Source organism: Exserohilum turcica (assembly GCF_000359705.1).
Source record: "Exserohilum turcica Et28A unplaced genomic scaffold SETTUscaffold_16, whole genome shotgun sequence".
NCBI classification, from domain to species: domain Eukaryota; kingdom Fungi; phylum Ascomycota; class Dothideomycetes; order Pleosporales; family Pleosporaceae; genus Exserohilum; species Exserohilum turcicum.
Genome location: NW_007359981.1, coordinates 418206 through 446151, shown reverse-complemented (window position 1 = coordinate 446151; position 27946 = coordinate 418206). Strand labels below are relative to the sequence as shown.

The window sequence follows — 27946 nt, the reverse complement described above, 5'->3', positions numbered from 1 at the left end:
ATATTCTTGGTTCTTGCACTTGACGAATGATAGAAAGAAAGAAAGAAAGAAAGAAAGAAAAAGAAAAACACGTTGGAATATATGTAGCTATAGACACAATAACTATCAACACAGCTACGTCAAAACTCACCTTTCTTCTTTTCCCTGCAACACACAATATATCATGACCAAGTCTCTTCAAACAAGACAATTTTTAAAAAAGAGAATTAACTTGTTATTCTTTTTACAAGCTACATAGCAAAGAAAAACCCATCATGAAAAACCGCTATATATCCCCCGCTTTTAGTAGGGTTGGAAGAAAACCCCACCCCCATAGAGAGAAAGAGAGACAGAGACATGAGAGGAAATTTCTGTTCTTTTTTCATCAATCAAGGTCATGATCCCTCCTCATCTCCTCCCTTCAACCTTCGTAGCATGATCCAGTATCATTAGAGATGAACAGTGTCTCTGTCCTCTCTGGATCATGGCTGATAATCGGTTATACATGTCGCTTTCGTTTCACATACACATGATTCAAGAGCGGTCCTTGCGGCCGCCGTTGCCGCCCCTGGAAACAATGTCAAGAATCATCTGGCGAGCCTCTTCGCATCCTTCCCTAGTACCGACAATCTCAATGGCCTCATCCTTGGCCTGGTCGCGGGGGACCTGGATCTTGGTACCGGTCTTCTTGCGGAGGTCGTTGATGGTGGAACCACCAGGTCCGACGACAAGCCTATGGGGCGTTAGCGACAACTATATTACAGATGCGGAATGACAAAACTGACCTGTAGCTTCGTGGGTCTGGTAGGATGAGGTAACCAGTGGAAGATGGCTTGGAAGCAGCCTCAATGGCCTGCTCAAGCTTTTGGCGGGCCTTGGGAAGGTTCTCAGCAGGACCACGCAGGATCCAAGGAATCGTGGCAGAGGTGTCAGCACCCTCTTCGGCAACATTGTGATCGACAATCTCCCAAGAGTGCTCGTTGGAACCATTGGTTGCATCATCAGTAATCAAAGGCAGAGCGCCGTTTGCGCCCTTCCTGGCCTTTCCACCCTCAGCTTGAGCAGGCTTGGGAGGAATCTGCTCGCCACCGTGGTCAACGGTGACCTTGTGCTGGTTGCGGAGTTGACGGAAGAACTGGCCGTTGTCTGAGATTGCGTGGTGGAGATAACGAGGGACCTGGATCGTCTCGCCCTCTTGGCCCTTGACAAGCTCAAGAATGTGCTCCTTGGCCTTCTCGACAGCAGCAAGCTCACCAGTAATCTTTACCTGGCTGCGGGCAGTACCAGTGGTAGTCTGCTTGGGAATGTCCAGCTGGATCTTGAGCTGAGATTCGAGAGAGCGACGAGTCTCACCACCGCGACCAATGAGCAGACGGTGCTTGTCAGGAGAAATCTCAAGTGTCTCGGTTGTCTGGTTCTCCAGCGAGGCCACCTGTGCCTTCAAAGCGGCAATAATCTTCTCAACCACACTCTTGGGGCCTTCTACGCGAATAGTAGACTCATCAGACTCGGCGCGAGGGAATCGCACCATGCGTGCCAAATCGCGAGAGTTGTCAGGGCCGCCAGCTGACGTGACGATGGAACGGATGTTGGCACCACTGCCGCCAATGAGGTTCCTGTGGTGTTTCCTGTCAACTTCAAGGGTCTCAACGACGGTGTCATCAAACTCCCGGGCACGTTGTTGCAGAATCTTCTTTGCCTCCTCGACCTGCTTCTTGGTTCCCTTGAGCTTGATCTCGGCACGGCCAGAAGGATCAGCACCTTCACGAGCACCCGGAACGTCAATCTGGCATCCAGTCTCGAGACGGAGGTTCTCCATCTCGCGACCGCCAGATCCGATCAGCCGCGGGATGTTGCTTTGTGCGACCGAGACAGTGTCGCTGTAAGAGTTGTCCATGATGTACTGGAGCAGGCTCAGAACTTCGTCACGGGCCTCGTCGGCGCCCTTTCTGGGACCTCGGACAATGACCTCGTCCTGGTTTTGGCTAGGACGGGTGTTCTTTTGTGACGATGCGTCTCCGTCCTCGTCGTTCTGTGCTCGCCTGGGGAAGTTGATGCGCACGCCGTAACGGTCTTGCAGACGCTCAACTTGCTTGCCGCCAGCGCCGATCAAGTCACGGTGGTACTGTGGCTTGACCTTGAGGATGTGGGTAGCTTCGTCTTCGAGCTTCTTGGCCATGTCCAGGATGTCCTTCTTGCATTGCAGGGCCTTGGCCGAAGGTCCCTTCAGCTCAACCTTGCCATCGTTGATCTGGACATCGACATCGTACTTTTGACGCAGACGCTGGATGTTCTCTCCACCCTTGCCAACAAGGTGGCTGGCGTACTTTTGGGGGTAGTCAAAGGTTGTGATGTGGTTGCGTTCGAGTTCGTCCTTTTCAGCCTGTTCGATAAAAGCAAGGATCTTGGCATTAAGCTCATCAACAGCATTTGTGGGTCCACGAATGGCAAAGCTGTTGTTTGAGCGGCTGTAGGGCTCAGGTCGTCGGTGACCGAACAGAGCCTGAACAGGGACCTGGTCCGCTCCGAGGCCACGCTGCTCGTCATTGACAAACTGCTCAATCTTGCGGTGGAACTTGGGGTTAGACTCGAGACCGCGAGACTCAATCTGGGGCTGGTCCTTAGTCAGACCCAGGATGAATCGCTGTGCGTCCTGGAGGCCCTTTTGGTATGCCTTGATCTCAGCTTGAGAGGGCGCGCCTCGTGGGAGGCTGTACTCATCATATGGCGTGTTGCCCTCATAGACAAGGATCAGCTCCGGCGACTGCTCCGACTCGTCGGGGAAAACAATGTGCACGCCGTGGTCCTGTCTGACCTGGGGCGCGTTACGCTGTTGCAAGAACTGGTGGTAGAAGGGGTCGACATTCAGGGTAGAGAACCTGCTTGGAGGATGCGATTGGAAAAGGCCCATGATATCAGTGCGAGCCTTCATGCTGTTCTTGCCGTCCTTGGCGTAAATCTCCCATCCAGTTGGAGCGTCACGGTCGGTAGGAGCAACGATGCTAGCTTCGTGCTTGCGCTCGAGTTCCTCAAGAGCCTTTCGGTGACGCAGGTAACGGGTCAGGTTGTGGGCGTGTGCTTGGGCGTTGGGGCCCTTGTGCTCACGGGCAGCGTCTGCGGTCGCCATGGTCATGCTAGCAGCGAGATCCTCGAGCTTGTTGATACCCTGCTCGATTTTGTTGGGTGGGCCAACAATGTACACCGTCTCGCTGTCGTCCGAGCTAGGAGGCAGAACGATGCTGCAGCCAGTCTCCTCCAAGAAGTCGTGCAGAGAGTGGCCGCGGTCACCGACAATGAATTGATGCCTACCACGCTCAATCGACCGCTGTTCGGTAGCCAGCTGCTGGCGGAGCTGCTGGACACGGCGCTCGAGCTCAGCCTGGACCTGCTGGGCAGCTACGCGGTCACCAGAAAGCTGGATGGGGAAGTTGGCCTGGGGGACGAACTGAGCAGGCTGGCCGCGGCCGACCACAGGAGGAGCCTGCGACTGCCACGTGTGGTACTGAGGAATCTGGATGTTGACATCGCGGCCCTCGACAAGCCTGTCAGCGTGGACGTTGTTGGGACCAGCGAGGAAAGGATAGAACTCGGCAGGGATGTCTTTCAGGCGCAGGTTGACCGTCGAGGTGCGTTCATTGACAATGGCGTCGATTTCGCGACGAGCCATCTCAGCGGTCAAGGCGTTGCCCTCAATGTGGACATTCACAACCGTGTCTTCATCCTCGCCCGGCTCGGCCTTGGGAACCTGAATGCGGGCACCGGTGCGCTTGCTGATTTCCTGGATCTTGGAGCCTTGACGGCCGATGATGTGGGCGCGGACGGAGGCGGGGACGGGGACATCGACGGATTGCTGCAGATTGTGAGTTTTTTTTTCTGTAGAGATGGAGCGTTTTGTGTGAGGTGGTCACTTACCTTGGAGCCGACCTCGTTGGCAACCTCCTTGAGCGCCTGCCTGACCGCCTCAACAGAGCCAGTCGCCTCGAAGATGAGAGCACCGGGCGCCTGCTTGTACTCGAGCTTGGCCTTGGAGCGCCTGTTGATGTCGCGGACAATCTCGTTGATGGGCTTCTTCAGCTCTCCACGGGGGGCGACCTGGTGGGAGGCGAGAGAGATGCGCTCAGTGTGCTTGCCGGGGATGCTCATAGACGGGAGGGCGGGGCCACGGCCGGCGGGGGCAGCGGAAGAGCCGTCGTGGGCGTGGGCACTGCCATTGACTCCGTTGGAGGTGACCGAGGCGGGCTTCTTGCCCCAGGTGGGCGCGACCGAGGCCTGGGCACGGGGCTTGACAGGACCAAGAGCCGGGAAGGCCTCCTCGGACGACGTGTTCAGAGCGGGCTTCTTCGAGGGAGCGGCGTCGTCGGCGGCCCTTTGCTTGCCTGCGGCCTTGTCGCTGAGGGGCGCAGAGCCATGGGCGGGCGACGTGGTCGAGGGGGGCGGATGGGCGACATCGTCCTCGTCGACGACATCTTCGACGGTGACGTGGTGGTCGGCGTGCTCCTGCATGAGCTTCTGCGCCGGGGTCAGGCCCTCGGGGGCAGAGCTAGCGACTGCTTCGGAAGCCATTGTTAAGTGTGTAGACCGTTTCGAGGTGACCAGAGGGTATTCGCGGGGACGGTGGGTGGTGGCGGTCAACAGCGTGCAGCCAGCTTGACGGATGGATGGGGTTGGCCGTGCTGTGGGGAGGGCGAGGATGGGGTGGAGGAGAGGGAGGGATGGAGGGAGGGAGAGAGGACACGGAGATGGATAGGCTACCAATGGGGATTTTAGTGCGTTGGCTGTGCGTACCAGCAAATGCAATGGGCTGCTGTCACTTGGGGAAGTCAGCCAGGGAATGCGTCTACTCGGGCGCAGGGTCTCTCGGTAATTCAGCCAAGCGTCGAGGTTGCTTAGCAGGCGCTTCTTAGCGTGCCTCTGCAGCGCGGGCACGGCGGGGTCAATTGGAATATATGCGCGAGATGCCCCGTGGCTCTATGCGCCCGTGGCCTTGGATGAGGCCGTCGATTCGAGGCGGTGCGGGCAACCAGAGCGATTCTTCAAGTCGTCCAGAATGTCCTCGAACTTACTCGGCCCCTGCTTCCCGACCCCCCACCATTTCCCAATCCGGCTAGCCCATGCGCCAGTCCGCTGCCGCTAGCCTCCACACGCTCGCTACCACCACCCGACGTCTCTCGCCACAACACCACGCCGCAATCACCGACTGGCTATTGCAAACACAGACACGCTCAAGCCGACTCGCCGCACCATGTACCGCGAATTGTGAGAGTTACCGCAGACGACCGACCGCATCCAACAGCAACATGTGAATCTCCAATGTCCGCTACCACACATCCATGCGCGTATCCGTGGCGCTGGACTGCATGAAAGGCTGTACACAGCAAAAACAAGAACAGTATCAGCAACAACAGCAAATCAACAACACGCATCACTCCCTATCCCCCCTCATCTGCCTCGACTCCCAGATCGCCCTCGCCCACGCGCCCTTGACCACCACATCCTTATAACTGCCTCCGAGAAACCACTTGCCATCCTCATACTCACAGTACACCTTGGGCATGCCGCCGCCCTTGTTCTGCGTCACCATAGCCATGAACTTGTCTTTGCACTGCTGGGTGCCGAGCGGAAACCCGTATTTGATTGGCGTGTGCCCGCCCACTTCGGCGTCGATCCACACTTTGAAGATCCACAGGATGGGCCGGTTGTCCCATGCATTCAGCAGGTACGTGTATACGAGCGGCGAGTCGGTGCTGATGGTTGTGGGTGTGTGCCGCTCGCAGTACAGGTTTAGCGCGTTTTCCCACTCGCTCACGGTGGGGTGATGGTATTTGTTGGCCGGGCAGGCATTTGGGTTTCCGCGGGCGAGGAGCGTGATGTTGGAGAGCTCAGGGAGAGCCTGCATAGGTGAGGCTAGTGTGGAGATTGCCCAGATGAGGAGTATCGGTATCAGTATGCACATGCTTGGTTTTCTCCGCTTGTCTGCGCTTCGCGTGTCCGTGACAACGGCTGTGGGGATTTTTTTCGTTATGCAATCCCATGCCTTGTTGATTATATATCGCATTCGCACTTTTTTCTTCATCGTGAACACTTGGCTTTCGACAAAGATAAAAGCCCAAAGCCACAGCAACACAAAGAAATCCGGCAATATACGTCCGTATGACTACAAAGAACCTTGATCAGCTGCCCCAGCTGGTCGTCCGTACAGGGCTGAAACCGCCAGTCCATGGACATGTCGAGTATGTATGCTACTCTATCTTCGAGCAACAATCGTCATAAAACACAACCTGACTCTTCTAGCCTCCCCAAGCTGCTCAAAAAAAAGACCTTTCAATACAACCAAGCCATAGTATGCACAATCGAAGCCACTCTTTCCCACTCTCCACCCCCCATTCTTCAACCGCCCTCCCCCTCCTCCGGCGGCACCACAAACCCATCATCCGCTCTCTTCCTCGTCTCCGCCCAAACCGCCATGCCCCTAACCGACCCCTCAAACACATTTCTCCGCCCCCCTACAACCAGTTTGCCTGCACTCCCCGCCGTACACCACCCCCCATCCCCAATACCTCCACTTCCATCAGCCGTATCTACAAAGCCGCCAAACCACTCATAACACGTCCCCCTCTCCACCAGCATATTCCCCCTACCCTGAAACACATGCCGCTCCCACGCCAACGACAGGATCCAGCGGATGGGATATCCACGGGCGTCAGTAAGGATATACGTGAATGTCACTGGTTCGTTTGGTGCGAGCCATCGGTTCGGCGTAAAGTGCTTGTCGCAGTAAGTGGAGAGTGCGGCGTGGAACTGCGCGAGCGTAGGCAAGTGTGTGTGTGGGCATTTTGGGGCGAGGCTGAGTTTGTTTTTGCGGGGGAGGAGGGGTGGTGGTGGTGGTAGTGGTAGTGAAGAAGGAGAAGGGGGCGAGAGCAGTACGACTGTAGTACTGGTGCTAGTGGTGTTACTCAATCCCATCACAGCCGTTGCTACAGCGAGCAAAATCCCAAAATACAATACTCTCCACATCATCTCTTGAAAAGAAAAGAAAAAGAAAAATCTCATATATCAACCCATTGTTCATGCGGAGACAGAAGCGTATTCAAATAAACTCCCCTATACCCTATACCTACATGCCATGACCTCCCAAAAAAAAGTCCAGCGAGCAAGAAAAAAAAACAACCACCTTTCCTTGTCACACGGTTTTATCTCTTCACACGAGTACTAAACACCTAGCTTCGAATACGTATTCAAAGCCTTCCCGCACATCAGTTCCTCAATACACTCCTCAATACACTCCTCAATACACTCCTCAATACACTCCTCAATAAGCTCTCCAACAACTCCACAAAAAAAACAATCTCATCACCCTTCTCTCTCAGTCGTACGGAAAAAGGAAAAACAGAGCTTGTACCAAAAGAGGATTAGTAGCGGTACAGTATAGTATAGTATAGTATAGTATAGTATAGTATAGTACAGTAGCGTGATTTGCTGCGAATAAACAGGAAGTATCAGAGAACAAGAACAAGAACAAGAACAAGAAAGAAAGGGGATAAAGATTACTTTCTTTCTTTCTTTCTTTCTTTCCTTCTTTCTTTCTTCATCATGCTCCGAAACAAAACCAAAAAATAGTATACAACAACAACAACAACGACAAAGACGTGAAAGAGAAAAAAGAAAAACAGGCTAAGTAGTAAGAAAAGTTCACGCTAAGTAATTGTGGCAGTAGCATGCTGAATGGTAGATTTGACACACACACACAAAAAAAGGAAAACAATGCACAATAAAACAAGGCTCACTCATCGACCCAATTCAGTTTTATTATTAATGTTGAATTCGCTTTATTATCTGATTAGGAATAATACATTTGTACGTGTGAGTGGGTATGAGAGTGTGTGTGTGAGTGGGTATGAGAGTGGGTGTGTGTGGATTTACAAACAAAAGGCGCCTTTTCGCTACATAGATCAATGGTATCTTCTCATTCTGAGTCCTAGTTGCCCAAATCACGCGCCTACTGCGATGCTTTTACAAGTACATGATTTCTCCTCTCCTTGCTTTTTGCTTTTGCTTCCCACGCCCGTTCTAGCGGTAAAATCCAGAAGCGTCGTCGCCTCCGACAGGTGGCGCACTCGGGGCTTGCGCTCCCGGCCGGTATGGCAGATATGTTTGGGGTGCGGGACTAGTAGTGGTTCCGGGTGGCGCCGGGGGTGCATATCCGGGTTGTGAAGGTGGGTACCCATATCCTTGTTGAGGTGGCTGCTGTGCATGTGGCTCCGACGGGGGCTGTTGGTCATGTGGCGGTCCCTGTGGGGGTGGCGACGACATTTGCTCGTACGGATTCTGCTGGCCTGCTGGCGGCCCTTGAGGAGCACCTTGTGGAGGATAACCATTTCCTTGCTGTGCAGGCGGATAATCATAACCTTGAGGAGCTGAAGGACCTCCCTGTGGCTGACCAGGTTGACTGGGGGCGTGGAAGGAGTGTCGGTTGTCGACAGGTGAATCATAATGTGCCGTCGCCAACTCTTGTGGTCCATGGCTTTGCGGTCGCCCCCCAACTGGAACCCTGTTTGGAGGCAATGAATAAGGGTCAGAAGGCGGACCCGGTTTTGGGGTCTGTTGCGTCCGTTGTTCCCCAGGGGGGACCATGAAGAAGGCAGGGCTTCCAACTGTGGGCGGTGCTTGGGAAGGAGGTCCATGCTGTGCGGGAGGTGCCCCGCCATAGTTAAAACGGCCAGGGTCCTGGTGCGGTGAGGATACTGGTGGGTAGCCTGAATAGTTGGAGGGGGGCGGGGCGTTGTAGCCGCCATATGCAGGACGACCGCCGTACGCAGCTTGCTGGGGTTGCGACATGGATGCCTCGAGCATGGCCTCGTAGTCTCGGCGAGCCTTGATGAACTTTTCGTTCAGCTGTGTAAAGTCATCTGGTACGGTTAGTCTCCGATGCGGCCGTGGATTTCTATGAACATACCTTTCTTCTGAGAGTACTTGCCAATGAGCTCGATCAGCTTTGGCCTGATAGCCAAAGTCGAGTGATAGAGCTCTGTAATCTCCTCGTTATCCCGCGCGTCACCGCCGCCCGGTTGCGAACTAGTGCTCAGCAGAGCAAGCAGCTTCTCGACGTTCCTGATCTGCGCAAACACCTCCGCTTCGTTTTGTGCCTCACGCTCAAGCTCCTCGCGCGTCGGGTCCTGCAGCTTCTCCACGTAGTTGAGCGGAAAGATACCCGTCTGTCCACGAAGCGAGCCCTTCCACCAGTCCTTGTACACTGATTCGAGCACCGCTATGATATCGCCCTTGCGGAACTGCAGCTCACCAGGCTCAGAAGGCTGGAAATCGAAAAGCGCGCGCACTCGTGAGACGGTTGCGGCGGTTGTACCGGAGGGCACGGATTGTGCGGGTTGTTCTGATTGAGTGCCAGAGGCAGATGCACCTTGCTGAGGGGCGTTGGAGTTGGCGGCCGTCGGTGCTGCGCCCTTGGACTCTCGTATGGACATGGCCAGCGCCATCTGCAGTTCTTCCTCCTCCTTCTGGCGCTCGGCCTCGGAGATCTGCGTCTTCTGTGGCTTCGAGGGCGCGCGGAGATTGGGGTCTGTTCTTTTGTCAGCGCCATATCGTGTGGCAGTTGCGCAACGAGCATACTCTGTGACTTTAGCCGCATATAAGCATTCGACATGATGCCTAGGTCCGGATCACGCGAGAACATTTCGGTCCATTCTGCCATGCGCTCCAGTATCTTGGCCTTGACCTGCTGATGTGTGTTGCGGTCGTTGGCGAGTCTAAGCAGCGCTTCGGTGAAGCTTCGCGAGGCCAGCTCCTTATGCATTTGGATTCCGCAGTTCTGGCTCAGCGCATTCGCAAGCTCGAGCGTGTATAGTTGGACGTTTGCGTTCCGGTGTGCCAGCCTCCTGATCATGGCAGCAACCGCATCTTTGGCGCCTGTGTCGGACGACCCGACCTTGTCGCATACATCCTGCGAGAGCGGGTTAGAAAGACCTTACAAGCGCTCAAAGCAGCGAGACAGGCGTCGCATGGCTGGGTTGCACAGCGCGCCACCGGTCGGGTTCGCTGCCACGGCATGACGTGCGGGTGGCCGTACCAGAATGTATTCCCAGTTCTCGCTGGTGAGGTTTTCGTCGGTAGCCTTGACTACGACATCATCAAAGATATTTGACTGCGCGCGAAACATGGCGAGGGCTCTCTTGGGTGCCTGTCAAGATTCACGATGGGGTGCCTGTTGTCGGGCGCACGGGTGCCTCGAGGTCGTCGGGTGACGAGGGCAGCAAGTGCGAGACCAGAGAGCGCGGCGGCGGGCGGCGGACGAGGATAAGGACCAGTAGACGTAGGGGGTCGTAGGAGGTGCTCAGCAGGTTCGGGTTTGGTATTGCGGATAAAAGTGAGGGTTGAGGGTAAGCTTATGCTAATGTGCAGGCGTATACGGAGGCGTTGAAGCTCCACTAGTTGGGCGTGCGCCGCCCAAACCGCCTAGCGGGGCTGATGACGAACACTGTGGCGGCTGCGTGCTCAGCCACTATCAAGCCGAGGCATTCGTATGTGTACACTATGCACATGCACACGCACAAGCACATTACCACCGGATGCTATTCCCGGCAGTCTTCACCAGTGACAAAGTGTGCTTGCAGACCAAGTATACAATAATACATTTCTACTTTTCTGTTTATCAAGTATGCCGCTAGGGAACCCAGGTGTAGCCCTCTTGCCAAACGTATAGACACTAAAAATTGCAAATGGTGTATAGATAGTCGTAAAAGGCGTCCGCTTCGCATCAAAGTCCAAAGTAAATGCAACGTCATGACTTAGTTATGCATGCCTGCATCAACAGAAGCCCGGAGACACGGTGGCAGGCAGTGTTCGCGGGCGACACAACAGCTAAACAAGATGGGACGCGTTTGCTGGTTTGCTCCAAAATGCTCCATGTATAAAAAAACAGCAGTATGAGGCTTCGACCTTTGCATACCGACTGGCAAGCCACCGTGCTCCAACGTGGCTCGACTCTAACGCCCAAGTTGGTCGCTACGAACGCAGCCACTCGGGGGTCGTCGTGGTGCGTGCCGGCAAGTGTCACCGCAACCTCTTTCAGTCGCCTTGCGCCATCGAATCACCCACAGTTTCCGTCTTCTTGCCTTACCAATCGGCGAACGAGTTCGAATTCGACTTCGACGATTCGTGACCGTTGATCTGCGACATAACCGTACCTAAGTTCTGGTGTTAAGAAACCCTCATTGACCAAAACAACGCTTCACATGCCGCCCTTCTTCCGTCTCTCTTCAGCTCGTGCCTTCCTTGCTGACTGTACCAACGGCGCTAGTGTGCTCAACGGCTCGGCGGTTTGGATAAAGGGGTGCTGTGGTCTTGTTAGCTTGCGGCGCATCTCGTCATTGTACTCGACTCACCACTAGGAGATCGTGAGCGCTGGCTCGCTTGTCCGGGTCGACCTTGAGCGAGAAGGCCAAGAAGTCGCGGAACACGGGCGACAAGGCATGCTCTTCCTTGATCGTGGGTGTTCCGTTGGTTGCAATCAGCCAGAGAGCACGCAGAGGGCTTTCATTCAGATATGGCGGCTCTCCCTCGATCATTTCAATCGACATGATACCCAGCGACCAGATGTCGACCTTGCGGCCGTACTCCTTCCGGGTAACGACCTCGGGCGCCATCCAGTAGGGCGTGCCTACCATGGTCGTGCGCTTGTTGTGGCTCTCGTTGATCTGGGCACAGAAACCAAAGTCGGCTGCATGCCATGTTAGCGTCCGGGTCTCTTGCTTTACGGGTTGCACCTACTCAGCTTGATGTTTCCTTCTTGCGAAAGCAGAATGTTGTCAGATTTGATGTCTCGGTGGATGACGCCCTTGGAGTGTAGGTGTTGCAGGCCGTGCAGTGTCTGCAGGAGTTAGCTCAGGACTCGAAAATCATACACATCCACTCACTTCTCTGCACACGGCAGCTATTTGGCCTTCCGACATGATGTTAAAGGTCACGACGTCCGTCAAGCTTCCGCCCTCCATGTACTCCATCACTACCCAAAGATCGCCCTTGAGCAGAAAACTGTCCATGAAGTTGACAATATTCTTGTGCTTGCTGTCTTTCATGACGAGAATCTCGTTGATGATGAGATCCTTCTTTGGCTGTTGCTCCAGGTTCATCTGCTTGATGGCCACGCACTTGTTGGTGTGGATCTCGTATGCCATGAACACACCACCCGAGGCACCCTGGCCAATCTTGGTGAGGCTTCGGTATCTCTCCCTGGGGTCGGCGTTGGTACAGATGGCATTGAGCTTAGCAACGATATCGGGTCCTTGGCTTTGTCGGGGCCGCTGGCGCGGTCGTGGGGCTGGGCCAACACGGGTCTGCTGCGATGGCAATGGAATGTTCTGGGGGTCTGATTGTTGCGCGAATACCTGTTGGGGCGACGGCTGCATCTGCATCTGCATCTGGGGGGCGGGCGGTGGAGCGTGGGCTGGCTGTGGAGCACGTTGGCTGACGCTCCTACTGAGGGGCGCCTTGGGTTGCTGTTGGATCGAAGCCATGGCCATGGCTTGCTGTTGCTGTTGCTGGTACTGCTGCGCAGGCGAGATGGAAGTCGGGGCGGACGGCGAGTCGAAGCGTGGGGGTGTTCCTCCGGTGGTGTTTGCTCGACTGCGCGACGACGACGAACCATTGGGGCTCTCGGATGGCGCTGGGGCAGCATAGCCAGCTTGGGGATGGTCGTATTCCTGGCGAGGGCTTGTTTGCTGGGGGACAGTAGAACCTGGGGTTGGAGGCGGGGGCCTGGACGGCGGAGCGGTAGCAGCGCCCGGGGGCTTGGGAGCGGGTCGGTTTGGCACGAGCGCTGCGACGTTGGGCTGGGTTGTGGCTGAAATGGGCGAGGTCATGCTGCGAGGAATCGGCGGGGGAGCGCGGGGGTTCTCGAAGCTAGACAGGTCGTTGCGTGGGAAGCGAGGGCTCTGCGGGGGACTGAGCGGCTGTGCAGCGCCATAGTTTGCGTTGCTGCTGTTGCTGTTGCTGTTGGCGGCGGCGGCGGCGGCAGTGTTGGCGTTGGCCGTGTTGCTGGCCGAGTTCTGCAAAAGGCTGGCCTGGTAGGCGTAGGCCCGCGTGTGGGCAGGCCCCATCTTGTCCCAGATGGCGTCGTCCTCGGTCTTCTCGGCGTTGTCCTTGTAGAAGTTGACGACATCGACAACGGCCTGGGGGTGCTGCTTCTGCTCCTCCTGCGAGATGCCATTCTGCTGCAGCATGCGCTGCCACTCCTTGGGGAGGCCCTGTGCGGCAATTAGCAAGCGGCCTGTGATGGGGGAGGGGGGGGGGAGGGGCCACGCACCGTGTACTCGCCCGTCTGGTTGTCGATGCTGACGTGGGTGACGTGCATGGGGTTGGTGGGCGTCGAGATGGTCGGGCGGCGCGGCGAGCCCAGCATGCTGCTCATGAAGGTGGAGAAGGTGCCCTTCTTCTTTGCGCCGCCCGACAGGCGCTTCTTGGCCGTGTCGACGGCAGCTTGCTGGGCAGCGCCGCCGCCGTCGCTGTAGCGGTTCGTCTTGGGGTTGCCCGACTGAGGCGGGGTCGTTTCCATCTTGGAGGTGAAGGAGCGCGACTGGCGCAGGTAGCGGGCGGGCTGGTCGGTGTGCGAGAGCGAGTGCTGTGGGCCGGCGGGTCTACGTGGTGCACTGCCGTTGGAGGCGTTGAGAGCCTCCTCGACGATGCTGTTGAAGGGCTGCCCGACGGCGGCCGGGGGGAGCTGGGCGACCGAGGGCGGCAGCTGGTACGAGTGCTGGGCCAGGTGGTCTACATGCGCGTGCTGGTGGTGGTACTCGTGGACGGGCGTCAACGACGGGCTGCGGCGGAGCGACGAGGCTCCTGGCGTCGTGGCGGGCGAGAGCGAGTGCGAATGAGCTGGGCCTGTGCCAAGGCCTGGGTTGGCTGCAAAGTACGACGCCGCACTGGGGGCACGCTTGAGCGTCGTGGATTTGTTGTTCAGGTAAGCGATTGGAGGATGGCGCTCTTTCTTGATGAGCCGCCTGGCCGACGACGACGACGGCGTCTTCTCCTCCATGCTGCCGGCACCGCCCACGCGCTGGGCGGCTGGCGGCCACTCGATGATGCAGCGGCGGCGGCGGCAGCGTCACTTGGCCGGGCCTGCGCAACCCGCAGCAGCTGGCGGCACCAGGGGCGGCCGCAGCGAAGAGACAGGCGGGCGTCTGTCGGGCGGCCAAAGGGGGTCGGGGAGGGGGGGGGAGGGGGGAGGGAAGCGAAGGAAGGGTTGGGTAGGGTACCAGTGGGAGGGAGGGAGGGAGAGAGAAGGGAGGGGCTGGACAGGAACAGGACAGACTCAGGAACAGCAACGCGGACAGGAGCAGGAGCAGGAGCAGGAGCAGAAGCAGAAGCAGGAGCAGAACAGCAGCACCAGCAGAAGAAGACGCCGGCTCAGCGCGAGCGGGCCTGGACAAGAGAGCGTGTGCTTTTGCGGTAAGAGAGCGTCGGCCATGGCATGCCATGTCCATGTCCATGTCCTTGCTAGCCTCCAGACTGCCTTAATCTCCACCCAGCTGACTGCTCCACCACGCATGCCCAAAAAGCGTTTCAGTCGGCCTTGCCCTCTCATTTCCATGCTCAACGGCCCTGCGCCGCCTACCGCGCCGCCAGCCGCCCTCGCATGGCTCTGCAGGCCCGCCTCTGGACACCTGGCTGCCCGGCGCAGGCCTGGCGAGCTGCAGTATGCTCCATGTGCATGTAGACATGCGGCAGTCGACTAGAGCCCTGCACGCACGCACGATACGATGCGATACGAGCCCTCGGCCGCCCATGCTTGTGCTCGTCGCCGTGGACATACTACAAGTAGACTACTGCTACTGCTACTGCTACTGCTACTGCTACTGCTACTGCTAGTGCTACTGCTACTGCTACTGCTACTGCTACTGCTACTGCTACTGCTACTGCTACTGCTACTGCTACTGCTACAGTACTCAATGGTCGACCATACAATGGCGGGCGGCGACGACATTGCCCGCCCTCGTCTGCTGGGTCCCTTGTCACACATGGAGCCTGGCTGGCACGCACGCCCGCACGCCCCCTCCCCTCCTCCCTCAGGGACCCCCCCCCCTCGTCCATCACCACCACCACTACCACTACCACAACCATCACCACAACCATCACCATCCACAACCATCACCATCCACAACCATCACCATCCACAACCCCGTCCCGCGTCACGTACTCATGCAGCCCACGCTGCAGCCCCGGCGCATTGCGCTGTAGTGCCCGTCCAGCCCGCCCGCCGCCCGCAGCCCGCAGCCCGCCGCCCGCCGCTGCTCGGCCACGCCCTCGCAACCTGGCTCGACCAGAAACGACCTGTCGTCATAGTCGCCGTCTCCCAGGGCACAAAGCCTCCCCCGCCGCTTGGCGCGCCCATGGAGTGACATTCGCGAATGCAAAAGAAATCTAAACGCTGCGCCCGTGAAACGCGCCATGCACGTATCCGCTCTTACGGATGCAGGGCGCGGGGGCACAAGGCGCTGCTCCAAGCCCAAGCCGCCCCAAAACAACAGCGACAGCAGGTCATCGGTCCGCATGGGCTGCCTTGGAGAACAGCCAGCGTCCAAACATGCCGGCCACAGCGTCATTCAACAACTGCAAACCTACAGTACTCGCTTAGCCGCCTGCGACACGACTGATGCACCAACAACACACTTGCCCCAGGCAACTCGCACTCACGAGTAATGCCACGCTGCGAGATCAAGCTTCGCCCAACAAGCATACCCCGACTCGCGCGGCAACGGTCCATCTCCCGTCGCCAGCGCACGCTACGCCCGCACCAAAACGCTCTGCTGACCGTCGCCTTGGGACCAGATCAGATCAGCCTGCCTGCTGCCTGCTGCCCGCGGCGTGTGCGTGTGTAATGTATGTATGTGTGTGTGCGTGTGTGCAAGGGAAATTACCTAATTACACAACGTCGATCGCCTCTGCCTTTGGCCTTGTTCTTCAAGTCTGGACCAGTCTGCACGCAGAGTGTGAGACCATGCACAAGATGGTTCAACACCTTTACCTTCGTCGACGTCGAGTCGTGGCGTGCCTGGAGATTGCCGAATGTCGGTAAACTTTCTTGCTGCCACCTGTTTTGACCCGCGAGTCGTCTGCGTCTAATTATATCGCCTACGGTATAGTAACCATGCCTATTTGGCGCAGGTACCAATATGATAACAGCCTATATTGACCTTGCTGACCCAGCATGCTGGATGCTGGACGCCGGACAGTAGGCCAGGAACGATTATTGCACCATCTCCCCGAGTGCCCAAAGCTCGCACTCGTGTCAAATTACAGCCAAAAAGGGCCACGCAGAAGAAAAAAAATCCAGCAGGTTTTGCGCCAGCGCCAACACCGTGCCTGGCAGTCTAGCCCGCCTTGGGAAATGGATGAACAGGCCAAATAGGAGGTACAGCCGGGCCCAGTCCATGTGTGAACCGGTTCACGAGCAGGCATGCACAGGCGCCGTTTGCTCGGCCATGCGCCCTTTACTTTTATTTGTTTCTTGTTCAAACAACAAAAACTAACCCTCGGTATACATACGTCGCGTCGCGTCGCCAAAGTTTAGCATGACTCGACGTTACCTTGGAGAGCAGCCTACGCGTGTCTATCAACCACACAATGGGAAAGACAGCTCTCTTGTTAGCCAGTTACGTAACAAGTGTCAATTGACCTCATGGCGATCGACTCGCTTCACAACACATGGCACATGCTATAATTGGCATATCAGTATGGGCAGAAAGCCGCCTGGGTGTAGTTACAGTGGCTAGTGGGCAGTCCAACTTCACTACTACACCTACGCCACAGCCTGCTCAGCTCTACCCTTTGTCTTGCCATACGCTCCGCCAGCCAGCTTGCGCATCTCCAGCGCTCTCTTGTACGGCGGCGCCGTCGGCGGCTGCACCGGGTCCAGGCTAACTCGATCTTTAGCCAAGTGGTAGGTAGCATCCGAGTCGTACGCAGACAAGTCACCACAAGCCAGAAACGGCGCTATCCACCGCTGGCCTCCTTCCTCGACGTCATCTTGGTCGTCCGTCTCGTCGCCGAGGTCCAACTCGATTGCGCCGTCGTCTCTAACTCTGCGCGACATCTTGTCCTGCTCCTCTAGCTGCGGTGCGCCATCCGATGCACCGGCGGGTGCGGGTAGTTGCGTGCCTGCGCCAAGCGGTTTGTCCAGACTGGCTGTGAAACCCTTTGGAGGGCAGAAGCCCTCGCACACGACAAAGGCTTCTATACTGCTTGCACGACTACTCCGCGGCTTGGCCACGCGCACTCGCTCAAAGACAATCTTGAGCTGCGCAAACAGCAGGTCGACGTCTTTGCCGCGGAAAATCTTGGCGACGAATTTGCCGCCGGGCTTGAGCACGCACAGCGCAAGGTTCAGCGCCGCCCACAGCAACTGGCTCTGCACGTAAATGTCCAGGTCGTGCAGCCCAGTGACGTCGGGCGCGCCGTCGGAAATCACCAGGTCGACGGGCGAAGAGCCGCTCGTGGCATTGGTCTCGTCGTACGTGTCTGGGTCGAGTGCCTTGAGCATGAGGGGTATCGTCGATGGATGCGTGATATCTGCCCGCATTGTCGTGACGCCTTCGAGCGGACTCATAGGCTGCAAATCAATCGCAACAATGCGCACTCCTTCTCTCCGTGCTGCTGTTTTCTGTGTCTCCTCATCCCCTCCCTCTCCCTTCTTTTTTTCCCTCGTATCCTCACCCCCTCCTTTCTCCCTGTCCCCACCCAATACGTACTCCCGTGTCGCAGCCTGCTTTTCCTGCCACCCCGCCCGCCCAAATTTCTCACCCTTTATCAGCACCCGCGAGAGCACCTGGCTCCAGCTTCCCGGTGCTGCACACAGATCCACGACTCGAGTCACGCCCTCGAAGAGATTGAATTCCTCGTCTAGCTGCAGCAGTTTGTACGCTGACCGTGCGCGCCACCCTTCTTCCTTGGCGAGCCGGTAGTATGCATCTCGCTTGTCTTTTGACGATTTCCCCATGTTCTTTTTCCTTCTTCTTCTTCTTCTTCTTCTTTTCTCTGCTTTTTTGTATGTGGCTGGCTGGATGAGGCTGAATGTGGAGATTATAGGACCTTCTCTGCCGTTTCTAGAAAAAGAGAAGAAAAGAAGAAAGAGAAAAGGAATGGAATGGGAAAATTGGTGGACTCCTTTCGGTATGACTGCAGTCGATGCTGGAGGGAGAGCGGGGGGCACTTTTTGAGGCTAATTCTGCTCGCTTGGTGTGGAGAGTGTAGGATTGCCAATTGCAATGTGTTCCGGATAAGTAACAATCTGAAAATCTTCGATCCGACTCTCTCTATATTCCCTCACTTACTGTATCCCACGCACACGGACGTGAGTCGTCGTTCGCACGTGAAGTCTTTGTGGCCTTCTACGTAGAAGGTGTGTTTGCATGTGCATGTGCATATGCCTTTGGTTTAGAAGGGCAAAAAGTGGGGCTACGTCAAGCAAATAGCGGACTCCCGAGCGCCGACTTTCCCCAAAAAAAAAGTTTCCCGCAGCACAGCGCATTCGTCTTTGAGCTCCCTCTCTCTCTCTCCCTCTTTTTGGTACCAACAGTCGAATTGCTCCAAAATTTACTTTACAATATGAAACGCCCTCATGCGACCCCGAAAAAGGCCACAGCGCACAAAGCGCACAAGCGGCAAAAAGTCGAGGATTTCGCCAAACCCCTACCTGTTACTGCGAAGCCGAGACGCAGAGTACAGCTCGACGAGCTAGGCTGGAAAACGGTTTCCATGCCGGATCGCTTGGAGGATACAGAGGGATTCTATGGGCTTGAAGAGATTGACGACGTTGCGATTGTGAAGGATCCCGCGACGGGAAATGTGCATTTTGAGACTACCAAGACGGAGGACGAGGTTGCGAGGGATGTCGAGGAGGCGTGGATGCAGCATGAAGAGGAGGCGAGGAGGTTGGAGAAGATAACTTTTGGGGAGGATCAGGAGTCTGAGGGCGCTGAAGATGGTGAGGACGCTGAGGACAGTCCCGAGGAAGATGGCGCGGCGGAGGCCGAGGCGCAAGAAGACGAGCCTGAATGGGAGGGCTTTAGCGACGAAGAGCCCGGGACAGAAGCGACCAAGCCTGCAACAAACGGTGACTCTGGGATAAAAAAAGAGACCAAGACGGAGAAGAAGAAGAGGCTCAAGGAGGAGCGGCTAAAGAGACAGGAGGAGGAAAAGGCAAACAAACAAGACAAAACGGACGATGACGAGGAACCCGACACAGACGATCGTGAAGACGGTGAGACTTTTGGTCCCGGCGCCTTCGATATACTCGCCAACCAGCCAGTCGACGATAGCGACGAAGAAGATGTATCCGCCTGGGCAAAGCTGGACCTCTCTGAAGAATTGCTAGGATCATTGGCAAAGCTCAGGTTTTCGAAACCCACCGATATCCAAGCAGCAAGTATACCTGAGATCATGGCTGGTAGAGATGTCATTGGAAAGGCTTCTACTGGTTCGGGCAAGACGCTTGCTTTTGGCATTCCAATTGTAGAGTCGTTCCTCGCCTCCCGCTCGGCCTCCAAAGACACAGAAAACAAGAATCCTCTTGCCCTCATCATTGCGCCGACTCGAGAGCTTGCCCACCAGATCAACGAGCATCTCGTTAAGCTCTGTGCAAAGGGCGATTTTGACGCCCCGTACATTGCATCCATTACGGGTGGCCTGTCCGTACAGAAGCAGCGCAGGCAGCTGGAGAAGGCAGACATTGTCGTCGGAACCCCAGGACGACTCTGGGAAGTGATTAGCAGCGGGCAAGGCCTGCTTGCAAAGTTCGAGCAGATCAAGTTCCTTGTCGTCGACGAAGCTGACCGCCTGTTGAGCGAGGGCCATTTCAAGGAAATGGATGATATTCTCAAGGTCCTCGAGCCCGACGATGAACTAGACGAGGGTACCAATCCAGCAGACACGCCAGAGGCTCAGCGCCAGACACTCGTGTTTTCCGCAACCTTTGGTAAGGATCTACAGAGAAAGCTCGCGGGCAAGGCCAAATTCAGCGGCGACATGAGCCAGCAACAGTCGATGGAGTATCTGCTGAAGAAGCTTCGCTTTCGCGAAGACAAACCCAAATTCATCGACGCAAACCCTACCTCGCAGATGGCCAGCAAACTGCAGGAAGGTCTTATCGAATGCGCCGGTACTGAGAAGGATCTGTACCTATACTCGCTCCTCATGTTGTACACCAACAAGCGCGCCCTCGTCTTCACAAACTCCATCTCGGCCGTCCGCCGCATCACACCCTTTCTCACGAATCTAGCGCTGCCCGCTCTCCCGCTGCACTCTAACATGCCGCAGAAAGCGCGACTCCGCTCCATCGAGCGCTTCAAAGAACGGCCGGGGTCCATCCTCGTCGCCACCGACGTCGCCGCCAGAGGCCTCGATATTCCAAAAGTCGAACTCGTCATCCACTACCATCTCCCCCGCGCCGCAGACACATATGTGCACCGCTCCGGGCGCACAGCGCGCGCCGACGCCTCTGGCGCCAGCATTCTCATCTGTGGGCCCGAGGAGGTCGCCGGTGTCCGCAGGCTAATTGCCAAGGTACATGCTCGGGCTGTGGATGCGCCCAAGACGAAAAAAACCGCCTTCTTCATCCGCACGCTCGACATTGACCGCCGCATCGTCGCGCGCCTGAAACCACGCGCCACAATCTCCAAGCGCCTCGCCGACACCGTCATTGCAAAGGAGAAAAAACACTCGGAAAACGACTTGTTGCGCCAGGCCGCCCAAGACCTCGGCGTCGAATACGACACCGACGACCTCGACAAAGACGTCAAGGGCAAGCGCGGCCGTGGAACAGGCCGCAAGAAGCGCGAGAGAGAGGCGAGTCAAATGACTAAAGCGGAAATGCAGGCGCTCAGAGCAGAGCTCAGGACTTTGCTTGCCCAGAGGATCAACACGGGTGTTAGCGCGAGATATCTTACCAGCGGTGGTATTGATGTTGATGCCTTGGTTGCTGGCGAGGGTAACATGCAGTTTTTGGGTCGGGTCGAGGGTCTGGGGTTTGATGACGATGATGATGATGATGATGACGACGAGTGAGTCGTAAATTGTTGACGTTGTATAATAATATACCTCTTTCAACAAAACCCATACATAGATAGTTACTTCAAGACAGGCGATGATGAAAGAGCATTTGGAGAGCAACGCAGAGTTTCAGATAAAGAAGAGTTTTTTTTGGTATGTTATTTACTTCAGTACTAAGGTCTTGACGTGTGCCTCCCCCAGCCCATACTGATATAGACAGGCTAAACATAGCGTGGAGCATGGGATGATCAGGCAAAGCACATAAGCCCAAGGACCAGGAGAGCGACGCAGGTAGGTATGCTCTTGGAGCCAGTCTAGATTCGACGAGGAATTTCGCAGTCATGGCTTAAGTACCGGGGTGCCGGGACAAAGACGATATGATATACCGCGTACATCGGGAGGGTGTAATCATGGGCCGACAAGGCACCGCGTATATTAGATATCACGGCGTGGCACGGGGCATCACGGCGAGGGGTCATGCGACAGATCAGAAAAAGGCCAACGCACCTGTGGCAATGCATGGCAGGAGCATGTCTTGGTCCAGGATGGTTTTTCGGCGGTCCATCACTGATGATGCCTTGATTGAGGGTTAGAAGCATGTCAAGTTGCATCTTTGGAAAGAAAAAGCGTACATGTTTATCATTGGACTGATTTCAAAGCTCTCAAACGGGGGGGGCCAAAGCCCAAATAAGTCGCCAGATGTTGTACAGGTACCGCCAAAGTCGCGGTTGTTTTTTTTTCTTTCGCATCAATACTGTGGTAAGCTGCACATTTTGGGAATCTCATAGACACACCTTAACGCCGGGACCTGAGGAGGATTACCAGCCGCCTCTTCTGCCACCGCGACGGCCTCGTCCGCCACGATAGCCACCGCCGCCGCCGCCATACCCACCGCCTCCCCAGCCCCCACCACTGCCTCGATCCATGTCGCCACCAGAGGGAGCGTAGGAATTGCGGGGCGGAACTCGGTCCTTGAGCTCCTTGGACAGCGTGTCGTACGACTTGCGCATCTGCGCATATCCAAGATGCATCTTGCCGTAGAAGTGGTCTGCTAGACGACGATCATTGTCCAGACGACTGAGATACGCACCGCATACGTCGCACACCTGGAGCTTCTGGTGCCCTGAAGGGCCTCCGGTGTCTGAGAGGGCCCTCAGCTCGCGCTCGCGCTCCTCCTTCTCGGCCTTTTTGTAGCGGACCTTTGTGAACTCTTGGACGGCCATGTTGACCATGCCCTCCTCGCCCATGATCTGGATCTCGAGCATGCCGGCGTCAATCGACTTGGTAAGTTCGTTGATGGCTTTGAGCTGCGCGGGAGTCAGTAAATGCTGCGGATTGCTTCGCGGGCAGGGCTACTGACCAGAGCGTTCGTCTGGCGGATTTCCTCGGGCGTCTTCTCTAGGCGGCGCTGGGCCGAATCTATCTTTCGGTTACAGCTGTCAATGTGATGCTGCATGTCGCGCATGTAGTCAAACTCGAAGCCCCACCTGCGCTTCTGGTCGGCGTCGGCGTCCTGGTACTCGGTCTTGAGCGCCTCATTGTGCACTTTGGGGCAGGGGCCCAGCTCGTTCTTGGTGTTGGTGAAGAGGTCATGGGGACAGTTGCCGACAAGATACGAGCGGCAGACCTTGGGGTCGGTGATGCTGAGCTGGGGCGCGCGCTGGTCGGTTCCGCTCATGAGCTGCTCGCCCATGAGCTGCTCTGCGTCGGGTTAGTGCTGCCGTTTCTGGGGGAGCGGGGGGCGCCCTACCAAGCAGCCTACGCGTCTCTGCGGCAGCCATGATGTGTCGGGTCTGGTGTTGATTGGTGGAGTCGCGCGGTGGAGAGCTTGGAGGGAGTCGACGGTCAAAAGAAATCGCGACGATGCGACCGCGGCAATGCCAAGCATACACGGCACCCGGCCAATCACACGCGGGGCGTCCTTCACCCTCCGCCAACAACACCCGCACTACACGTCTAACCCCCCAGTCCCGTTCCGCGTAGAGAGCGCTACAATGCTGCGATGCTCTCGTCTTTCTTCCTCCTGTCGCTCAATGCCTTGATTGGACTTGTCTCTGCCGGTTCCGACTACAGCGAACGGCTCCTCCTTCGGCCCCTGCCGCAGAACACGCTGCTGGCCTCGTTCAACTTCCGCAGCAACGAGAGCGCAGCCGCCTTTGAGGCCCAGAACTTCCGCTACTTCCCGCGCTCCTTTGGCCAGATTCTGCAGCATGCGCATGCAAAGGAACTGCACCTGAGGTTCAGCGTGGGACGATGGGACGCCGAGAACTGGGGACAGCGGCCGTGGAACGGCGCAAGAGAAGGGGGCACGGGTGTTGAGCTGTGGGCGTGGGTCGAGGCCGACAACGAGGATGAGTATGGCTTCTCAGCACATGCACGCAGCACCAACGACATGCTAACTGCGTCAGAGCATTTGCCCGATGGCTGAAGCTCACCAATGCCTTGTCTGGCCTCTTCTGTGCCTCGATCAATTTCATCGACTCCACAAAGACGATCCGCCCCGTCATGTCCTTTGACCCAGAAGGCCAACACGGCAATTCGTCCAACCTCCACCTACTCCACGGCACGCTGCCTCACGAAGTCGTCTGTACCGAGAACCTGACCCCCTTCTTGAAACTGCTACCCTGCAAGGGGAAGGCTGGCGTCTCGAGTCTGCTGGACGGACACAAGCTGTTCGATGCGGCGTTCCAGACCATGGCTGTCGATGTGCGGCCCACATGCGAGCAAGGCAGCTCCAGTTGCTCCATAGAAATGGAACAGAGCGTGGACATGGTCTTGGACATTGCGCGGGCAAAGCGCCCAAGAGACAATCCCATCCCGCGGCCGCTTCCCATTGAGCAGATAGAGTGTGACACATCCAAGGGCTACAATGGCGAGGATACTTGTTACCCCCTGAACAAGGGCACTGAGCTGCCCTGGACACTCGAGGAGGTTTTTGGAAGACCACTCCGGGGAGCATGCCCGCTGATAGATGAGAGCCCCAGCGAGGCCCACAATCTGTGTATCAACATGCCCCCGGAGCGTATCATGGAGGTGAAAACAGACGGTCAATACACCGAGTTCAAGGCGGCATCCGATACTCTCCGATGCTTCAAGCTCCCGACAGGCCAGAACTTTGACCTTGCTCTGCCTGAGCAGAAGATGAAGACGGGCTTGGTGCGCCCAGATCCCGTGGTATTCGCAGCACGATCCATCAATGGCCACGGCCAAGAACGAGGTAGCATCCAGGCCGTCATTCGAAATCCGTCCAAGCAACAAGCAGTCGAGATTGTTTACCTCGAGTCTCTACCTTGGTTCATGAAGCCATACTTGCACACACTGCGCGCTCACGTCGACACGACGGGAGAAACCCCCATCAAAGAGACATACTACCGGCCAGCCGTGGACCGCAAGCGGGGCACTCACCTTGAGCTACGCATGGTGATTCCACCCGACTCTACGCTCACGCTGACCTACGACTTTGAAAAGGCCATCCTACGCTACACAGAGTATCCGCCAGATGCAAACCGAGGCTTCGACGTTGCCCCTGCTCTCATCCGCGTCTTGTCTCCATCGTCGGGCGACAACAAGGGCATCTACGTCCGCACAACATCGCTGCTTCTCCCCTTACCAACCCCTGATTTCAGCATGCCGTACAACGTCATCATTCTCACGAGCACAGTCATGGCATTGGGTTTTGGCAACATTTTCAATCTGCTCGTAAGGCGCTTTGTTGGCGTTGACGAAGTACCGACCATTGGGGCCGGTGGCATCAAGGGCATCATTCAAGGCAAAATGGCCAGGTTAAAGAGTCTGCTCGGCATGAAATAACCTAGCGAAATATAAACAAATCCCGCGCTGAATATAGATATGTATATGATTTCTTTTCCTAATTCATAAAAAATAGAAAACAAGTCGTCTGATTCTATGTACAGTGTGCTCTCCTCCAAAATGGCTTGCTAGTTTCTAAAATAACTTCAAAAAAAATGGGTATCTCCTCCTCCTCCTCCCTTTTTTTTCTCTTTTTTTTTCCTTGTGTCGATGTAAGAATTACTCTGACAAGCACCGCGCCTCCCCCCTCTCATACAAAAACTCCTCCCCGAAGTTGGGAGGAAAAGAAGAAAATATTTACGTTGTTCTGCTCTCTGCTCCTGCTGATCGCAGTTGCAGTTCTCTATTTTTAGTACGTGGATGCGCACACGCATGCGGACCGCCCACTAACACGGTAGTTGGTTTGCGCTTCAGGATTTGACGGGCGCGCCAATGGAACCATCATATTCCTTGGAGGGGCGCTCGCATCCACCTACAACAACTCACGAGCCGTAGCCGCGGAAGTTCTCGCAGGGAAGGTAGTTGTTCTCGATGAAAGCGGTAGCCAAGCGAACGCCATAGACGTTATTCCACACATGCTCTGTATCAAAAGGCCAGAACTTCGCGCGCACGGAGCCCCTTACAAACTCAATTTTGTTCGGGGCCGTGGAAAGACTGGTATTGAAGAGCCGGATCTGGTTGTCGCACGACTTGGCGTCGGCGAAGATGACCTGGTTGGTGACGTTTGCGAAGAAGGAGATGGGATATGGTTTCTTGGTTGTTGCGGAGAAGAGGGTTGCGAGAGCGGCGGTGGTGTTGGAAGTGGTGGCATCTGTGCTTTTGGCACTAGACGATGTTGTTGTTCCGGGTCTTTTGGCATCCGGGACGCCGCTGTACGCATTGCATGCCGAGTCGAATGTTGCGGGAAACGTGTGGGTGCCGTAGTCGGCCGACCCCTTGATGGCGACGCTGTTGTTGGCGGTAATGAGCAGTGACGGCACCCATTTGAACGACGTGCTGTTGTCGCCGAGGAGATCGAGAAAGGGGAATTCAAGCCCAGCGCGCTATGCAATCAGGGGATACGTTAGCGTCGTCATCAACGCGGTTTCAACGGCAGAGGGTCACGGGGAGGCGTCTTTACCGAAAAGTCGGGTATCTTGAAGCCGAATGCTTGGATGTCGTGGTCCAGCATGGCTTGCACTACCACGGGGTACATGTCCTTTGGGAACGAAGGGAGAAGATGGCGGTATGCGTGCTCCAGGATGCGGTATTGCGGGGGGATCAATTTCCGTGCGAGAGCCAGCGAGATGGGAACCACTGAGATTGTGCCGTTGAGGACTCCCGTTGCGTTGTTGGGGTATGTTACTGCAATTGGGTTTGGCTGGGTGCATGTTTGGCAAACGCCTGTTACGGCCTCAACCAGAATATGAGGCTGCGTGCCCGTGCTGCTCACATATCGGACGGCGAGGAGCGACAGAAAACTGAGCAGAAAGTACTGCCATAGTGACTGCTGAGTCTGCATCTTTGGTCTCTGGATGGTAAGGAGCGCGAGTACCGGATGGCACAAGAGCGCGAGGTCCAAACAAGTGCTTATCATGTTTGCGGAGAGTTTGGTAAAGGGCCGAATCCGGAGGTCACTGGAAAGAAAGTCGGCGTACAGAATGAGAACTAGAATGTCAATCAATTGGGGCTGGCAGCAGAGTAGTACAAAAGAGACTTTGAGAGAGGCCTAAAGAGGATATACCGTATCCGGTAACGCATGAATCCGCGCCACTAAAAGTGCCTCATGATGCTGTTGAACTGGAACACCGACACCCGCAAGCCTACGGGAGCACATACGCCGATGGATGGTTGCCCTACCGCACCTGGCCGGCCGTATCGCAGTGTGCTTTGGGCATTTCTGTCGCGGCTGGCGTTGCTAGTGCCATGGAAGCACGAGTATCCGAGACGCAGATCTCCCAGATGAAGGGCCAGCGGCCGCGTGCCAAGCGCCACCACAGCGCGTGCAACTACCCTCAGCTAGATGACGGTCCGATAGAAGCTACGTGTGGTCAGCCCCGCGCGTCATGGGAGCGTCTATTGTTGCCCTATGAACGTGGCTCGGTACAGAGCGTGTGTCAAGGAGACCGCGATGCGGTTTCACCACCTTCGAAATACAGGCGGGGCCAACATCACGTGCCGCGCATACTGTAGGTGGTCAGTGCTTGCAACTGTTCAGCGGATGCAACACCCCACCAAAATTGGTGCTCCACCAAAGATGAGGCTATAGAGCCCCATACAAAAGCTATTATCACGAGATTTTCTGGTGGAGTATTGAGCAAGTAGTAATATAACGTAGTTCACAAGCGAGTCGCTCACCCAAGCGAGTCGCTCACGCCCCACCAGCGCGTCGACGTCGAGACGTTATCACGCACTTTTATCACAGTCAATAAACTATTACAATATACTAAATTAATTATTAGAATCGCTGCTATCACTTGCACTATCTATATCAACTGCGCAGGTACGAGCGTTATGTCCAGTCTGCTTACAACGCCCGCACCGCCTCTCTCCTCGCACCCTCTTCGACGCACTCTCACCGTCGCCACGACTACTACCCGCCTGTTCAGCTAATACTTCTTGTACCTCGCCTACAGTAAGAGTCTCTTCTGTCCGTATGTATCGCCGCTTGCGGCTTTTACGCTTGTTTGATTCGTCTAGAGCCTCTTGAAGGGTGGTTATTTTCTCTGTCAAAAGTACCATCTTATGTGCCATCTGCTGAGCCCCCTTACTCAACTGCGCGATCTGCTCGGTAAGTGAATTAGCAGAAGACCCACGGCGCTTTCTCACGCTCTGTCGAATAAGACTAGTTTGAGCCTCGACTTCGCGCGCGTTACGTGGTGTCTGCGCCTCCCAGGCGGCTACCCGTCGCGGTGATTGATGTGGTGTCTGCACCACTACATCAAGCTTTAATAGCACAGCCTGTGGGTCGTGTGGGACTAAACCAGCGCCTCTAAAGCCAGCTTGGATATTCTCCTTCGTAATAGACTGCTCAAAAGCAGCCTTAAAGGCTGGCAGGAAGGTCTCCTTACTGATATAGCTGGTGCGGTTGCGTGCCAAGCCTGAGATCGAGTCGCCATACTTG

General features: G+C 56.1%; 10 protein-coding genes across 10 annotated transcripts; 3 read left to right on the top strand and 7 right to left on the bottom strand.

The window, feature by feature from the left end:
• Window positions 1–195: 195 nt before the first annotated feature.
• On the bottom strand, window positions 196–4651 carry SETTUDRAFT_168583 (uncharacterized protein). The gene is made up of 3 exons (XM_008026039.1): window positions 3892–4651; window positions 765–3829; window positions 196–712 (listed from the first exon to the last, which is right to left on the bottom strand). Exons 1-3 carry the CDS (start codon window positions 4540–4542, stop codon window positions 514–516), a joined length of 3915 nt encoding a protein of 1304 aa, XP_008024230.1. The 5' UTR covers window positions 4543–4651; the 3' UTR covers window positions 196–513.
• A 750-nt stretch (window positions 4652–5401) lies between these two features.
• SETTUDRAFT_27619 (uncharacterized protein) lies at window positions 5402–5932 on the bottom strand (the record flags this gene model as incomplete). The annotated part of the gene is made up of 1 exon (XM_008025865.1): window positions 5402–5932. The coding sequence occupies one exon, from the start codon at window positions 5930–5932 to the stop codon at window positions 5402–5404; it is 531 nt and encodes a 176-aa protein (XP_008024056.1).
• A 1918-nt stretch (window positions 5933–7850) lies between these two features.
• SETTUDRAFT_168581 (uncharacterized protein) lies at window positions 7851–10315 on the bottom strand. Its single transcript, XM_008026038.1, has 4 exons — window positions 10061–10315; window positions 9604–9934; window positions 8933–9553; window positions 7851–8885 (listed from the first exon to the last, which is right to left on the bottom strand). Exons 1-4 carry the CDS (start codon window positions 10148–10150, stop codon window positions 8047–8049), a joined length of 1881 nt encoding a protein of 626 aa, XP_008024229.1. The 5' UTR covers window positions 10151–10315; the 3' UTR covers window positions 7851–8046.
• Window positions 10316–11221: 906 nt separating this feature from the next.
• On the bottom strand, window positions 11222–14023 carry SETTUDRAFT_107882 (uncharacterized protein; the record flags this gene model as incomplete). The annotated part of the gene is made up of 5 exons (XM_008026037.1): window positions 11222–11326; window positions 11376–11710; window positions 11761–11860; window positions 11907–13235; window positions 13295–14023. 5 exons carry the CDS (start codon window positions 14021–14023, stop codon window positions 11222–11224), a joined length of 2598 nt encoding a protein of 865 aa, XP_008024228.1.
• A 928-nt stretch (window positions 14024–14951) lies between these two features.
• SETTUDRAFT_38838 (uncharacterized protein) lies at window positions 14952–15386 on the top strand (the record flags this gene model as incomplete). Its single annotated transcript, XM_008025901.1, has 1 exon — window positions 14952–15386. One exon carries the CDS (start codon window positions 14952–14954, stop codon window positions 15384–15386), a length of 435 nt encoding a protein of 144 aa, XP_008024092.1.
• A 1147-nt stretch (window positions 15387–16533) lies between these two features.
• Window positions 16534–18327, bottom strand: SETTUDRAFT_46931 (uncharacterized protein). Its single transcript, XM_008025938.1, has one exon. The coding sequence runs from the start codon at window positions 17981–17983 to the stop codon at window positions 16787–16789; it is 1197 nt and encodes a 398-aa protein (XP_008024129.1). The 5' UTR covers window positions 17984–18327; the 3' UTR covers window positions 16534–16786.
• A 224-nt stretch (window positions 18328–18551) lies between these two features.
• On the top strand, window positions 18552–21048 carry SETTUDRAFT_176777 (uncharacterized protein; the record flags this gene model as incomplete). Its single annotated transcript, XM_008026036.1, has 1 exon — window positions 18552–21048. Exon 1 carries the CDS (start codon window positions 18592–18594, stop codon window positions 21046–21048), a length of 2457 nt encoding a protein of 818 aa, XP_008024227.1. The 5' UTR covers window positions 18552–18591.
• A 663-nt stretch (window positions 21049–21711) lies between these two features.
• SETTUDRAFT_129891 (uncharacterized protein) lies at window positions 21712–22814 on the bottom strand (the record flags this gene model as incomplete). The annotated part of the gene is made up of 3 exons (XM_008026035.1): window positions 21712–22340; window positions 22394–22734; window positions 22784–22814. 3 exons carry the CDS (start codon window positions 22812–22814, stop codon window positions 21852–21854), a joined length of 861 nt encoding a protein of 286 aa, XP_008024226.1. The 3' UTR covers window positions 21712–21851.
• A 221-nt stretch (window positions 22815–23035) lies between these two features.
• SETTUDRAFT_168577 (uncharacterized protein) lies at window positions 23036–24951 on the top strand (the record flags this gene model as incomplete). The annotated part of the gene is made up of 2 exons (XM_008026034.1): window positions 23036–23388; window positions 23442–24951. 2 exons carry the CDS (start codon window positions 23036–23038, stop codon window positions 24841–24843), a joined length of 1755 nt encoding a protein of 584 aa, XP_008024225.1. The 3' UTR covers window positions 24844–24951.
• Window positions 24952–25047: 96 nt separating this feature from the next.
• On the bottom strand, window positions 25048–27941 carry SETTUDRAFT_46927 (uncharacterized protein; the record flags this gene model as incomplete). Its single annotated transcript, XM_008025937.1, has 3 exons — window positions 25048–25886; window positions 25964–26512; window positions 27894–27941. 3 exons carry the CDS (start codon window positions 27939–27941, stop codon window positions 25326–25328), a joined length of 1158 nt encoding a protein of 385 aa, XP_008024128.1. The 3' UTR covers window positions 25048–25325.
• Between the last annotated feature and the right edge of the window lie 5 nt (window positions 27942–27946).

Bases quoted from the DNA above. Each gene is read 5' to 3' on its own strand.
- SETTUDRAFT_46931 (XM_008025938.1), bottom strand. From the start codon at position 17,983: ATGGGGAAATCGTCAAAAGACAAGCGAGATGCATACTACCGGCTCGCC.
- SETTUDRAFT_168581 (XM_008026038.1), bottom strand. From the start codon at position 10,150: ATGTTTCGCGCGCAGTCAAATATCTTTGATGATGTCGTAGTCAAGGCT. The intron at 9,935-10,060 runs GTACGGCCACCC...CCGCTCTCGCAG, and splicing joins AGAACTGGGAATACATTCTG to GATGTATGCGACAAGGTCGG. The intron at 8,886-8,932 runs GTATGTTCATAG...TAACCGTACCAG, and splicing joins CAAGTACTCTCAGAAGAAAG to ATGACTTTACACAGCTGAAC.
- SETTUDRAFT_168583 (XM_008026039.1), bottom strand. From the start codon at position 4,542: ATGGCTTCCGAAGCAGTCGCTAGCTCTGCCCCCGAGGGCCTGACCCCG. The intron at 3,830-3,891 runs GTAAGTGACCAC...CACAATCTGCAG, and splicing joins CCAACGAGGTCGGCTCCAAG to CAATCCGTCGATGTCCCCGT. The intron at 713-764 runs GTCAGTTTTGTC...AACGCCCCATAG, and splicing joins CCAGACCCACGAAGCTACAG to GCTTGTCGTCGGACCTGGTG.